The 14,305-nt window shown below is 45.8% G+C and overlaps 2 protein-coding genes and 1 non-coding gene across 3 annotated transcripts; all 3 read left to right on the forward strand.

The window, feature by feature from the left end:
- The first annotated feature begins 3,368 nt into the window (after positions 1-3,368).
- Positions 3,369-3,439, forward strand: Trnag-gcc (transfer RNA glycine (anticodon GCC)). Its single transcript has one exon. It is a non-coding gene; the product is annotated as a tRNA-Gly (tRNA).
- Positions 3,440-4,918: 1,479 nt separating this feature from the next.
- On the forward strand, positions 4,919-7,550 carry LOC128731464 (solute carrier family 46 member 3-like). The gene is made up of 6 exons (XM_053824588.1): positions 4,919-5,199; positions 5,285-5,686; positions 5,756-6,024; positions 6,246-6,485; positions 6,922-7,162; positions 7,235-7,550. The coding sequence occupies exons 1-6, from the start codon at positions 4,919-4,921 to the stop codon at positions 7,488-7,490; spliced, it is 1,689 nt and encodes a 562-aa protein (XP_053680563.1). The 3' UTR covers positions 7,491-7,550.
- A 952-nt stretch (positions 7,551-8,502) lies between these two features.
- Positions 8,503-13,676, forward strand: LOC128724420 (angiotensin-converting enzyme-like). Its single transcript, XM_053818149.1, has 4 exons — positions 8,503-8,508; positions 9,390-9,605; positions 9,681-11,597; positions 11,697-13,676. The coding sequence occupies exons 1-4, from the start codon at positions 8,503-8,505 to the stop codon at positions 13,239-13,241; spliced, it is 3,684 nt and encodes a 1,227-aa protein (XP_053674124.1). The 3' UTR covers positions 13,242-13,676.
- Positions 13,677-14,305: the final 629 nt, after the last annotated feature.

Genomic DNA, 14,305 nt, shown 5'->3' on the forward strand with positions numbered 1-14,305 from the left:
TGTGGCGGTGTCTACAGTAAACGAAACCAGTAGTACACCTCAGTCACAATATCAGTTGACTTAACGAACAACGTACAAATCCCAGTTCATGATGTAAATTAATTGAATGTACCAAGGATTGGTCCTAGAACGAACAAACCTGCTATTTGGCCGGAAAACGTAGACGCGTAGATGTGCTTTTCGAGCTGGCGTTGATATTGTCGAAAAGACCAAAAACAAAACAGCTGCCAGAAAGAAGAAAGCAAACAAAAGTAAAAAAACACACAACTATGACAAAAATTTATAAAAAAGTTGACAAATAAAGAAAACTTGATTTGAAGTATAACTTATGGGTACTATTCATGTGCTGATGAAAGAAAACCAAATTAGTTCTCAATTACTTAATACTATTAATTAGAACGATTTCGTGTTCACATTTTGACTGAGCCTACGCCCGTACGCAGGACTGACAATTCGACAACATGCAGCCTTATCAAGGTAGGCTTTGATTGTTCAACGATTACTGTGCCACGTAAGAAGAAGACAACTTCTTTTCGTTTGAATAAAAAGGATACACAAAGCAAAAGAACTGCTGTTTCCAGGATAGTCTAAGGTTGTATCGATACGGACGATTGGCCGCAGACCAGTACTAATGTGTATCATGAGTACGTTTCGGTTCTTTAGATCACCTACGCAACGTCATTCCCGGATCGCACCGCACACGTGGCTGTGTCAATTGCATGGGAACGAATTTGATAGACGCTATTTTTACTGTTTGACGCGCGTAATGAGAAGATTTCCATGGGAGGGTTCGCATCAAACGATTCGATACAGGCATACTTGGTCCGTGGGATTCGCCGGGACTGTAGCCCAGCCCAGCGCTCTGGCTCCAGCAGCTTGCTCGCGGTAATGTAATAACCGCAAATCCCATTGTCTGAGATTAGTGTACATTGGTGCATCACATTGCGGGAGAGAAATGGGCGGCATAGAATGAGCGGTTCACGGTGATAGCAGGGTGTGTAGCTGTAAGCTTAAAGCTTAGAACGATGTGATAACGAACCGATGTCGGTTGAACGGGCTACGAGCTAAGCAAACGCTTCATGTTGGCCAGCGCACGCGTTTCCGTATGCAAACCCCACGCATACACACTCAGCCGTTTCGCTCGATCAAAAGCGTTTCAAAGCGGCCGCTTGCCGCTTGTTGCTGACAATTGTGGCGCGTGAAGCCAGTGATCTGTCTACTTAAATGCTACCGTTCGAGCACATGGTGGCGCAAAGTTTAGCGTGCGAGTTTGCCAAACGATCGTCAGGTTGGGAAGGGGCTAGTGTTTATGCTCCAGTACATGTGGGGCCGCGTTTTGGTGCCGAATGATGACAATAACGGTCACGACGGCTGTGATGATGACGTTCAGGGCCCCCAGAATGTAGACTTACCCCCGGAGGTGGCCCGTTACCGAGTGGAGGTGCATGCGAGTATAATGCTTTTGATCATCTGTCGTCGTTGGTCAGCTTTTCCAATTGAAAAAAGTTCGCTAATGCGACAATCTACCTCGGTGGGGTTTTGCATGAATTTAGTTGCACTACGACCGTGGAACCGTGCGGTACTAAATCACCTTAGCCTCGATGCATGGTCTCAGTGGCTAAGCTAGATTCAAACATTTGATGGAAGTGTTAAACGAACGTAAAACAATCGATAAACGGGAAGTGGTCGTGATCGTTCCAATCACTGCTGATATGTTTTATTGACTCATGTGTCTAATTGAGTTTGAATAGTAGTACCGTTCAAGAATCTGGAGTTGATGTTCTGTGTGGATATTCTGTACTGTGATAAATATTTCCTAACGCTATTTTGGAGAACCTTTGCACCATCAAACCGTTCCGATTTGCAGTTCGTTCGAGACAGTTTAAATAAAGTGTAAGTAAAGTGCTCGATATTGGGATGTTTTATTAGATTGATTCAATTGCAACTGTACCTCCAGTGGGCTTGCTTCGAATAGCGAAATAGTTTGTACGATTGTTTGAGTGTGCGAGTACGTATAACATACTGATAGAATAGTGGAAACATATGCGCAAAAAAGAACAAAAAGATAGCATTGCAAAAATGTGCTACTAGCTAATTTGTCGATCAATATCGTCGATCGACTATTCGCAGTTATACGAACACATGCGAATTCCGATCTCGTGCATTGCTGGTGAGGAAATGGGGATGAGACCACTAATGATTGCCACATCCATCCCGTTCGCGATCATCCACCGGAAGTGACCATCCATTTCTGAACGAAGGAACGAAGTTAAACGCGGTCGTACGGTTAACTGTTCTGGCACGTGATGTAGTGATTGCCGTAATGGTTTCATACTGAATGGAAAAGAAGACAATCCCAAATTAGCTCTATTTGAATATTTCGACAATTGGCTTCTAGAGATGATCTCCGCTGCCGCCATTTCTCATAGCGGCTCACAACAAGCGCATTAGAAAAACGATGACAAATGGCAATGATCATAAATTGTTTGCATGCATGCATGGGCATGCAAAGTTTCGTCTTTTTTTGGTCTGTTTACGTTTTTGGCGTTTCCGGCGATTCGATGCCATGCCGTTTTATTGGAATTTTTTTATCAGTTACATAGAACACTTTGTGTACACAGGTTTTCAAGCGGGAACAGAAGGTGACGGAAAATTTGTCTTGTTTATACGTTTAGAGCTTCTACGGTAGATAGTATGCTCGACTAAATCACAAAATTATTGGCCTTTTTTGTAATATAATGGGTAGCTTGATTGACAAGCAATGAACAAAGGCAGGAAGCTTAACCCAAAAAAAAGACACGTGATCGTTTTGCAGAAGCATTTAATTTTCCATACCTTCTACTATACGGGGTACCATTCTACTCAAAACTGAAGCTGAATGACGAGTTATTTTTATGACACGCGATTTGGCGCAAATGTACATCCAAATAATAATTACGCTTGTGGCAAAATAATAGTGCGTTTATTATCGAGATGAGGCATTTTCAAACCCACACAAAAGCTATTCGACATGAGTTCTAACGTGTTATATGGCCCGCGGACAACACATAATTACGACAGGAGATGGAAATGTTGCTCGAAACTGTTGAGCATGGGATGTTTAGTTAAACGTTGAGCTACTAGTTGCTAAAGTTCCGAGCAGGATAAACGAAATACTTAAATTCTTCGTCCATCAGCTGAATTTCGTTGGTGTTTAGTGTATCGTTCTAATGATCTGTGTAAATTCCCGTTTCACCAATTGAGTGTGCTTATATCGAATGGTAACCATTATAGGAATACATTGAGCGATATTGAGTTTTTTTAAATTAGATTTTTGTTTATGTCAATCGATATACTCCGATTTATTTTTAACAAATCATTAGTACGAAGCATCGGTGGTTCAGTGGTAGAATGCTCGCCTGCCACGCGGGCGGCCCGGGTTCGATTCCCGGCCGATGCATGAAATACACCTAGTTTTTGTGGAGTTTGATGTTATTTAGGTAGTTATTTTGTGTGTCGGGAGAGCAATGGATATGCAGAATAAAAAGAACATGAATAAAGAGAAGAAAAGGCTGTGGAAGGGGGAGGGTTTAAGGGTGGAGAAACTAGAGCCAAATATCGATGATGCTGGAAAGTGTAGTGAGAGTGAGTAGCGAGTCAATTTATGTTTCATTACAAGATGGGTCAATGCCCATGTTTTGAAAAATATTCAAATCTCATTATAAATGATCATCATTCAAGAAAAAAATAATTCTCCATTGTCACAAATTTAATGAAACCTATTTCGATAAATTTCAATTGAATGAAAAGATTACTAATGTTGAAAACACATTAATTTAATTTGTGAATAATTTTAACGAATGAACAAATCATAAATTAATCTGTAAATAGTAATCGTTGAATGATACCATTTATTTCGATTAATACATTTCAATTATTTTATAAGTATGTTGGACCTCAATAACTGGAGTGAAAATTGATAATAAACTGCCTTTTGTATTTTAATAGTCTTGGTCGAGGGTCTCCGCAAGATTGCATTATGGAGATATATTATGCAGTATTTGTAGCAAAGTTTTGATAGAAGTATTAGATTATCATTAATAACAGTGCTCTTTATTGTCCTCGTAGCAAGCTCATCGCTAGATGAAAAAACTACAATTCATGCATAGATACATTTCCACATCCAGAAACGCAGCATAAAAAAGTATATATTAAGGAAAATTCTAAAATCAACAGATAAATGAACAATAAGATGTGGGGAGGGGAGGGGGGGGGCGTTGAACAATGTTTCCTACTCCTCTGTTGTACATTTTCATCCAGTAACAAATGTTAATGACAAATCGGGAGAAAAAAGGCGTGGGAAAATAAATTGTCACCCGCCTGTTGTAGTACGTTTTGAAAAAGAAAACACCGCAGCGATAACGCCTACTCTGATGGCTGGAAATGCTTGCGATTTATCACTCGGCGCACCTGCACAGGTCACGAACGGGAACGTGACAGTGCGGTGCAGTTTTTTCTGCTCTTCGATCGAAATCAGCACAGGAAGCCTTGACAATGGAGGGCACCTCTAATAGCAGGAGAAGAAGACCTCATCTTAATCGTCGTTGCGCTTGGAAGGTGTGAAAATTGTACACGAAATTGCAACGGCACTGCAATGAAGCGCAACAGAGGTCATTTGTGTGTGTGTGTGTGCGTGTTTCGAGTTTCTCTCCCGCTTCAACGGCAAACACGGCATCCATCCAGTCCTCGATCGGGCATCCTTGATCTTCATCTGCGGGTGCGGTTGCGAGCTTTTTCTAGATTCTAGGCCAATGTCACCCAACCGTGCACGATTTTGCGGTGCACTGTGAAGCGCAGAAAAAGGAAAAACTACCAGCGTACTCACGTAACCGAACGAATTTCGTATGCTCACGTGTCTCCGCAGCTCTGGCGCGCCAATATGAGAGATCTACAGCCCCAGAAAGCCACCGAGAAGAGTGTGTCGAGCGAGCTGAACATGAAGGAGCGTCGAAAGAATCCGTCCTCATTGCGCGAGAAGTACCTGTATTTCAAACGCAACATCACCGTCGAACCGATGCTCGCCTGTTACATTATGCCGAGTGTACTGGCCGGTTTGGCCACACAGAACCTTAACCTGGAGAAGGCTTGCCGGGTGAACCTGGCCTATGGCGATGAGGTGTGTGATGCCCTAACACGCCGCGATACCGCCAACTACACGCAGTAAGTACTCGACGGATTGGCGTGGTTTTGCATGGTCCAAGGATTCATATGGACGTTGATATGGTTTTTTTATTTTTGACCGTAGCGAGGAAGAAATGGTCCAGCATCTGGTGGCTCGTATGGCTGGTTGGAAAACGGTGCTACAAAGCGCACTTCCATGCCTGTTGATTCTGTTCTGGGGTTCATGGAGCGATCGACACGGTCGCCGGAAACCGTGCATGCTGATACCGATCATTGGCGAGTTTATGACGGCCATCGGGTTGATTCTGTGCACGTACTTCGAGTCGGTGCCCATGGAGGTGGCCGGCATAACGGAAGCTCTGTTTCCCGCTCTGACCGGTGGCTGGTTTACGATGTTCATGGGTGTCTTCAGCTACATCGCCGATGTGACGACAACCGAGGAGCGTACACTGCGTATTGGCATCGTAAACCTATGCTTTTCCCTCGGCGTACCCATCGGGATGGCCTTCAGTGGAATCCTTTTAAAGTGAGTGCACCATGTAAGGCACGCCGGAGTATGCGAAGCACCCTCACGTTGGATTCGTTCCGTTCGCAGACATATAGGGTTTTATGGCGTGTTTTCGATCTCGGCCAGCCTGTACCTGCTGGCGTTCTTCTACGGTGCGTTCGTGGTGAAGGAGGTGAACATCACCAGCGAGAAGGAGCGGCTGAAGGCGCAGGACAAGGGACTGCTGGCGGACTTCTTCGATCGCGAGCACGTGCTGGAGACATTTCGCGTGGCGTTCAAAGTAGGCGAGCGACAGCGCCGGTTGCGCGTGATCATGCTCATGATCGTGGTTATGGTTGTGATTGGTCCACTGCACGGTGAGTAGAACCGCATATTCGGCTTGATGGCAACGGTTACATAGTGTACACGTTCGCGGAAGCTAGAAATTAGCCTTGATTAGTCAACAACCACGCCACGCAGGATGAATGCGAGCATCTTGGACTCGAGTTCAAGGCCTGCCGAGTGGATAATGCCTGCGGTGGCCTTTACATGCTAAACGTTCGACAGCGACGACGACTAACTCTGGTTCCGTTCGCAGGAGAGATGGCGGTAATTTACCTATTCACACGGTACCGGTTCAACTGGAGTGAGGTGGAGTTTAGCTTCTTCTCCACGTACGGTATGCTGACGGGGCTGATTGGGACCGTGTTTTCTGTGGGTGTTTTTTCACACTTGCTCAAAATAGACGATGCGCTGATTGGTGTGATGTCCTGCATGTCGAAGATACTGTCCAGCTTCGTATATGCATTTGCCGTCACCACTTGGCAGCTGTACTTGGGTGAGTTTTTTTGCTACTTCTTACAACACCAACTAACGACTAACGGACATTAAAAGTAAAGATGTTTTAAATAGTTGAAAAAACCCACCCTAAGTTGCGACAACGCCATTATGCAATTTGTACTTACTAAGTCCCTGGCCAGTATTTGCGAGTAGACGCGACACAGACACGTTTTTAAAACGTAATAAGCCCTATTTTAGGAACAACGAAAGAGTAAAATTGAAAAAAAAACTACCAATAACGTTACAACAGCTTTCTAGTTGCTGTGTTGTTTGTACTACAATGTCACTTCACGATCCTTATTGCTGTATAAACAAGTTAATCGAATATTGTTTGCTCAATCTTTATACTTGTGAATGATTTATGTAAAACACGAATTTATGACAAAGTTTAAGGTGGTTAAAATTTATGGTTATTTTAATTCCCCTCCTTAAAGGTCCAATCATTGAAATGCTCAACGGCACGTCGTTCATTTCCATGCGCTCGATCGCTTCTAAGCTCGTTGCAAGTGACGAACTCGGCAAAGTAAACTCGCTGTTTGGTGTCGCCGAGGCGCTGATGCCACTCGTTTACGCCCCAATGTATACTACGGTCTACTCACTCACGATCAACGTGCTGCCGGGGGCATTTTTCCTGCTCGGTGGCGCACTCACCTCGCCGGCCGTTGTAATTTTCCTGTGAGTATCAGACGAGCGTGGGAGCTGCGATGACATGGGAGTCACTATGATATGATTGCGTCGATGTTCCAGCTGGATGTATCGCGTGCATAAACGCGAGGCCCGTGAGCTAGCGGATGAAAAACGTGCGGAAGATAAGTATCGGCAAATGGGCGACGGTGGCGAGATCAACGGCACACGTACGATCGCAACGCATCAGTCGGAACGCATGAAGCCATCAACGGGGTACGGCACGGGAATCGTGAATGCGGCCTTCGAGGAGGATTGCGTGGTGACGGGAAAAAAGAACCAACCGGTCCTAACGATTGTGGACCAGTCCAAACTGTGATATTCGCTGGTTTATACGGCTAGAGGCAAGTGTAGCATGTAGCAATTACAGGTGTAAATACAGCCGAAGATGAACTTCATGAAACATATTCGATCTTAATCCGTGTTCGATGGGCTTTTGGGATTGTTTTGATGAGACGTTAACAACAGGCGCTAGCTTAACGTCCCGGCGGATCTCGCCACTTGTTGAAATTCTCCAGAGCATGTGAGTGGCGACGATTAACTGGCTCGGATTAGTGAAGGTATATCGCGAGGCGCGCTTCAAGTAGACCTCGCACTAAGCACACCGATCGTTGGTATTAGCGTCGCAGATAACACGCTCCGATAAGTGTGTAGAGGTGTCTGTACACGCATTGCCGTTCAGGAATCGGTGATAGTAGACCCCCGAGTTCAGTATGGCGCTGGAGTGCATTGGCTGAGCAGAGAGCTGAGTGTGTGGGTAGCGCGCATTGGGTACGGGTAATCCTCGCCGATCGTTTCGAGTAGCAAACTTCACAATCGATGCGATCCGCCGGATCCTGCGTGCAAGCGCAAGGCGAAAAGTGATCAGCCGCATTGCACGAACGGGTAATATATATATTAGCTGCAACGCGTGGAAAGTTCTCCGACAATTGATCGGGCGAGGTTGAGCTGAGAGGAGTACACGCAACATAAGCAAAACCGTGTGCGCGAGCGAAGTTCGTGGTCAGGTTCGAGCGGACGGTTGAACGCCGGCAATTTAGCGTTTGCTCCCGTTGCCGCTGGTCGGCGTAATGTGATAGAGGTAGAGAGCGCTGCAAAGTCGGTGGAATATTATGTGATTTTAATACTGAACAGTTTTCGCTAGCGTGTGTAGGCATTGTGGTAAGCATTACTCAACAGAAGGCTTGGGAAGGCTGGGTGAAGTATAACGTATAAGTAGTTGCAAACGTGCGATCGCATCGCACGGGCTGGCCAACGCCGTGTCCATTGTGTTCAATTGTTTCCGCCGAGCCGTGCCAGACAAGCATCGGTCAAGTCTACGGCACCGAAAAATGAAGGTAAGTTTATACTATGGCAGAAGAAATGTTTGAAACGACACACAGACAAAAGATAGGGATTTCGTGATTTGAACACGTCCGGTGAAGCGCTCCGTGTAATATGTCCGGTGGCAAAATATGGTTTATCGATTTGTGCAAATTCATGAGCACTAAGAGTGAATATTATTTTGAGCAAAATTAACGAATGACGCAAATTGTGAGGAGGCTTTCGGAACCAGCGATCTCGAATGATGAGCAAGTTGAGAAATATTTTCATACAGAAGCGTGGATGCCGTACTTGTACTTGAGGTAGACTTGCATGACGGAATAAAATACATAGATGTCGTCCATTTATTATGGTTATAAAATACGACGTAGCGCAGATAAAAGATACCCGTTGAAAAACTGATTGTAAGCGGCTATAAAAAGCGTCGCAAATATTCATCGTCATTCACTGAATTATCATCTACTATTGTGTGTTTATGATGGTGTGGTGTTTATGATATGTGATGATATTACTCTGGTAGGGCAAACAAGTGTTTGAGGACATGTAATTTTCAGCGATGAAATTAGCGTAAAATGATTTTAGGTAATCCAAATACGACAATCGAATAAATTCGAATAATTCTGATGCATAGTGTAATAGAAATGAACACCAATTTGTAAAAAATAGCCCATTAAATTGACAAAAAAAATTATTACTTCATAACCTCAATGTTGTTTTGTCACGTGGAGAGTCAGGTTTAGTGGAACACTTTTGATTGATTACTCTACAGTTTCTCCTTAACCAAGTCGTAACACCTCTTGTGACAATTGCATATCACTAAAACGTTAATTACATCTAGTTCATGTTCGATTGTTCGCACCATATTTATAACCGCATGTTGTTGCATTGGCTGCAGGTACTCGGTTACCTTCTGGTGGTATGTGGCTGCTATGTTGGCTCGTCCTGGTCCCTACCACAGGTGGTAGTGCAACGTGATGAGCTGACCGAAGAGCAGATGGTTGCTGCCTTAGAACAGTACGATCAGGATGTTCGATATCATTGCAATCGGAATGCTATAGCAAACTGGAATGTGGCCACCGATACTGAGAACGTGTTTCTGCAAGAAGTACAAGTAGGTGAAAAGTATTCATCCGGTCAGAGGTATGGCATAATTTAATAATTTTCTTCGTATTCACTCTTTGGACAGAACAACATATCGCTGGAATATGCCAAGTTCCGTAATGATTACTATGAACAGTACTTCAAAAACGCTAACGTCGAGAGCTACCAGAACGAGAAGGTTCGAAAGCAGCTTCGTCTGCTGAAGGATCTAGGCACGGCAGCGTTACCGGCCGAAAAATTGGCCTCACTCAACGGCATAATGCGGAAGATGGACACGGCATATCAGCTCGCTGAGGTGTGTCCGTACACGAACCAGCAGTGTGGGGCCGCAGATCAAAAATGGACCCTTGATCCCGAGCTTGAGAAGGTCCTAGCCGAGTCGAGCGACTACGATGAGTTGGAGTACGTGTGGCGTCGTTGGCGTGAAGAATCTGGTAAAAAAATGCGCACAGATTACAAGGATTATGTGCAGCTCGTGAACGAGGCTGCCAGATTGAACGGATACGAGGATTATGGTGCGCTGTGGCGTTCGAAGTACGACGACTCGAACTTGCGCCATACGCTAGATAGGCTCTGGAGTGAAGTGGAACCCTTGTACGACGAGCTGCATACGTATGTGCGTTACCGACTATTTGAGGTGTACGGAGACCGGATGGACAAGGAAAACCCCATGATCCCGGCGCATCTGCTCGGTAACATGTGGGCACAGTCGTGGGCCAATCTGTACGAACGGTTGAAGCCCTTCCCCAACGCGAGTTTGGTGGATGTGACAGCAAAAATGAAGGAGCTGGGCTATAACGCGACCAAAATGTTCGAGATGTCGGATGAGTTTTACCAGAGCATGGGATTACCGAGCAGCGCAATGAGTTACGGACCGAAGGCGGTGATTGAGAAGCCACCGCAGAAGATCGTTTGTCATGCCTCAGCGTGGGACTTTTGTGATGGCGAGGATTTCCGCATTAAAATGTGTACGAACATCAATATGGAGGACTTCATAACGGTGCACCATGAAATGGGGCACATTATGTACTACATACTGTACAAGGACGAGCCGAATCTGTTCCGTACCGGAGCTACTCCTGCCTTCCACGAAGCGGTCGGTGACACAATCGCTTTGTCCGTGGCAACGCCGAATCATCTGCGCAAGGTGGGTCTGCTGGACGAGTACGAGGACAGCCAGGCTGACAACATAAACGCACTGTTCGAGATGGCGTTGGAGCGAGTCGCTTTCCTACCGTTCGGCTATCTGATCGACATGTGGCGTTGGGACGTGTTTAGTGGTGCCGTGAATGAGAGCGAGTGGAATGCGCACTGGTGGAAACTGCGCGAGAAATACCAGAAAGTGTACGCACCGGTCGCACGATCTGAGGCCGATTTTGATCCGGGAGCAAAATACCACATCCCGGCTAGTTCGCAGTACATTGCGTACTTTTTGGCGCACATTCTAGAGTTCCAGTTCTATCGGGCGCTTTGCATCGAAGCAGGCCAGTACGATCCGAGCAAGGACACCAGCCAACCGTTGCACAAGTGCGATTTCTACCGCAGCAAAGCCGCTGGAGATAAGCTGCGAGAGGGTCTTTCGTTGGGCTACAGTGAGGATTGGCAGGTCGCGCTGGAAAAGCTGACTGGTGAACGGGAGATCAGCGGCAAGGCGTTGCTAGAATATTTCGAGCCACTTCATCAGTTTCTACGGGAAGAGAATCGCAAATTTAATGCTGCCGTCATGGACAAGATCATCGATCGGTACAGCGAGCAGTACTCGATGGCATGCAACAGGCAAGTGCAGGCTCAGTATGCCACCCAAGTGGACGTAGGCAATGTGCTGCTGCAGCAGCAGTTGACGGAAATTCTGGCCGCGAATACGGAGTTCGTGCTGGAGAATTACAATCGGTACTTCGAGGGTGTCGATCCGAAGGAGTTTTCGAATCCATCGGTGAACCGACAGCTGCAATTTTTGACTGAAATCTCCATCAACAAGCTGCAACACGATGATCTTTCCAAGGTAAGTTGATATTTTTAATAAAAGGATAATGGTAAGGACTACGCTACTAGCCAAGAAGCTGACTCATTGTATGATTGTTTTGTTTTGTTTTTCGCTTAGTTGCAAATCGCGCTGGGAAGAATGCAAAACATTTACAGCAGTGCGACGATTTGTCCGTACAGCAACCAGCAGTGTTCGGAGGGCAAACTTTCGCTCGATCCAGAACTGTACGACGTAATGGCCAAATCGGAGGATTACGACGAACTGAAGTACGTGTGGAATGAGTGGCGACGCAGCACAGGTCGCCTGATGAAGCGAGACTACCAGGACTATGTTGAGCTGATGAACCAAGCGGGAAAGCTTGGCGGATACGATGACATGGGCGAGCTGTGGCGTTCCGCTTTCGAACAGGAGGACTTTGTTGACGGCATGAAGCGATTGTGGAGCGAATTGAAACCGTTCTACAGCGAGCTGCACAAGTATGTGCACCGCAAACTGCAAGCGATCTACGGAGAGCAGATGAGCGAAGCAGGCGCAAACATCCCGGCTCACGTACTCGGAAACATGTGGGCACAATCGTGGGTGAATCTGTACGATCGCACGAAACCCTTTGCCAATACGGTGGATCTGGACGTAACGGAAGCGCTGAAGGCTAAGAACTACACCACCCGGCAGCTGTTTGAAATTGCGAACGAGTTCTATGTCGGTCTCGGACTGCCCGACAATAGCATGAGCTACGATGTCGAACGTGGGGCGATGATCGACAAGCCCACGGATGGTCGCGTGGTGACGTGCCATGCATCGGCATGGGATTTTTGTGATCGGCAGGATTTCCGAATCAAAATGTGTACACGCATGAATATGGAGGACTTTGTGACGATCCATCACGAAATGGGCCACATCAACTACTACATCCTGTACAAGGACCAACCGGTGACGTTGCGCAGTGGAGCGAACCCAGGATTCCACGAGGCTGTCGGTGACACGATCTCACTGTCTGTGGCTACTCCCAAGCACTTCGAGAAGATCGGTTTGTTGCAGGGATACGCGGACACCTACGAGGAGAACATCAACGCACTCTACCAGAAGGCGCTCGATCGCGTAGCGTTCCTCCCGTTCGGGTTGCTGATCGACATGTGGCGGTGGGAAGTGTTTGCTGGAAAGCTGGACCCGGCCGAATGGAACAAGCGCTGGTGGGAATTGCGCCAGGAGTACCAAATGGTATCTGCTCCGGTTCCGCGCGAAGCCGAAGATTTCGACCCGGGCGCGAAATACCACATCCCGTACGACAGTCAGTACGTTTCGTACTTTATCGCGCACATCCTTGATCTGCAACTGCATAAGGCTCTTTGTGCGGCAGCCAAGCAGTACGATCCGAAGGACCCGACGAAACCCCTGCACAAGTGCGATATCGATGGATCACGGGCGGCTGGGGATCTGCTGCGTGCGGGACTTTCGCTAGGCCGATCGGTCCACTGGTCCGAGGCGTTGAAAGCAATGACGGGAGAAACGGAACTTCGAACCGATGCACTGCTCGAGTACTACAAGCCGTTGTACGAGTTTTTGAAGGAGGAAAATGCTAAAGCAGGAAAGTCTCGTTCTGCCCATGTGTCGTTAGTTCTTATCGTTGCCTCTTGCGTAGTGTTTCTGTTGAGACTATTTTAGAGCAACAATTTCAATCCATTTTTGTGATCCAGCCGTGTTTGAGACATGTTTTGTACTGTGTTTGCAACAGCTACCTGTATTTCCGTTACCCTATTATGTAAACAAACAGGCATAGTGCAATGTTCAGAAGCAAAAAAGAAAAATACTTTCTTATCGCGGGTGCGATAGGTTCCGGAGCCAACGTCCGAGAAAGGCGTCAAGCAATACGTTCACTCTTTGGTCTGAGCCCTCCTCCCCATTGTGCTGGTCAGTGAACGTCAATTGATAGTTAACTATGTTAAATTACTTGAAGCAGTCGAACCGGCGCAGGGTTTCGTTGGTTTGAGCTCGTGCGGAACGGAGCTGGTTTTGTTTTCCAAGCTAGGCAAAACCATGTTATGGACTGTTGGTGGGAAAGTATCGTTAGAGTGATCTTTGAAATAAATAATGCTTGAAACACTTAGTTTTGTGTCGTATTTTATATTTACGAATATCATGCATTTATTATCTACATGTTTTGCATTAAACAACGTGTCTAGCAATCTTTTATTGTGCTGTTCAGTAATTGTCCGATCATATGACGATTTGAGAAAAACGATTGCAAGAAAAATTAACTCCAAAAGATAAACACGCACAGAGAAATTGCTGAATGTTAAGCATTCATTTGTTAATTATTTAATTTTTTTGATTTGTTCATTTCCGAGGGCCATTTCTATTATTATCCATTGTCGTCCTTCTTTTCTGTCTAATCTCATTTTTAGATCATAACCGTCGTAATTGTGACTCGCCTTTAAGCCACTTCAGCAATTCCCGATAAAATCCTTTGGTCTTTGCATTTTTTTGCATCTTATCACCTTCTAAAATATCCTATACCGTACTATTATGTTTATTCGACCCCTTATGAGCTTCTATATTACCAACATAATGTGTTTATTTTTTATACTGTTTCGTGCACCTTCCTGTTTTATTCTTTTTTGTACTCTATATCCGAGTGATTATCACGCCCACCATTTGCTTTTTCAAACTCAAACTGTATTTTCGCCGAAACTTGTATTCTGCTTCAGTCGCAATGTAAAATACAACGG

Source organism: Anopheles nili, chromosome 2, assembly GCF_943737925.1.
Source record: "Anopheles nili chromosome 2, idAnoNiliSN_F5_01, whole genome shotgun sequence".
NCBI classification, from domain to species: Eukaryota; Metazoa; Arthropoda; class Insecta; order Diptera; family Culicidae; genus Anopheles; species Anopheles nili.

Bases quoted from the DNA above. Each gene is read 5' to 3' on its own strand.
- LOC128731464 (XM_053824588.1), top strand. From the start codon at position 4,919: ATGAGAGATCTACAGCCCCAGAAAGCCACCGAGAAGAGTGTGTCGAGC. The intron at 5,200-5,284 runs GTAAGTACTCGA...TTTTGACCGTAG, and splicing joins GATACCGCCAACTACACGCA to CGAGGAAGAAATGGTCCAGC. The intron at 6,486-6,921 runs GTGAGTTTTTTT...CCCTCCTTAAAG, and splicing joins CACTTGGCAGCTGTACTTGG to GTCCAATCATTGAAATGCTC.
- LOC128724420 (XM_053818149.1), top strand. The intron at 9,606-9,680 runs GTAGGTGAAAAG...CTCTTTGGACAG, and splicing joins TGTTTCTGCAAGAAGTACAA to AACAACATATCGCTGGAATA. The intron at 11,598-11,696 runs GTAAGTTGATAT...TTTTTCGCTTAG, and splicing joins AACACGATGATCTTTCCAAG to TTGCAAATCGCGCTGGGAAG.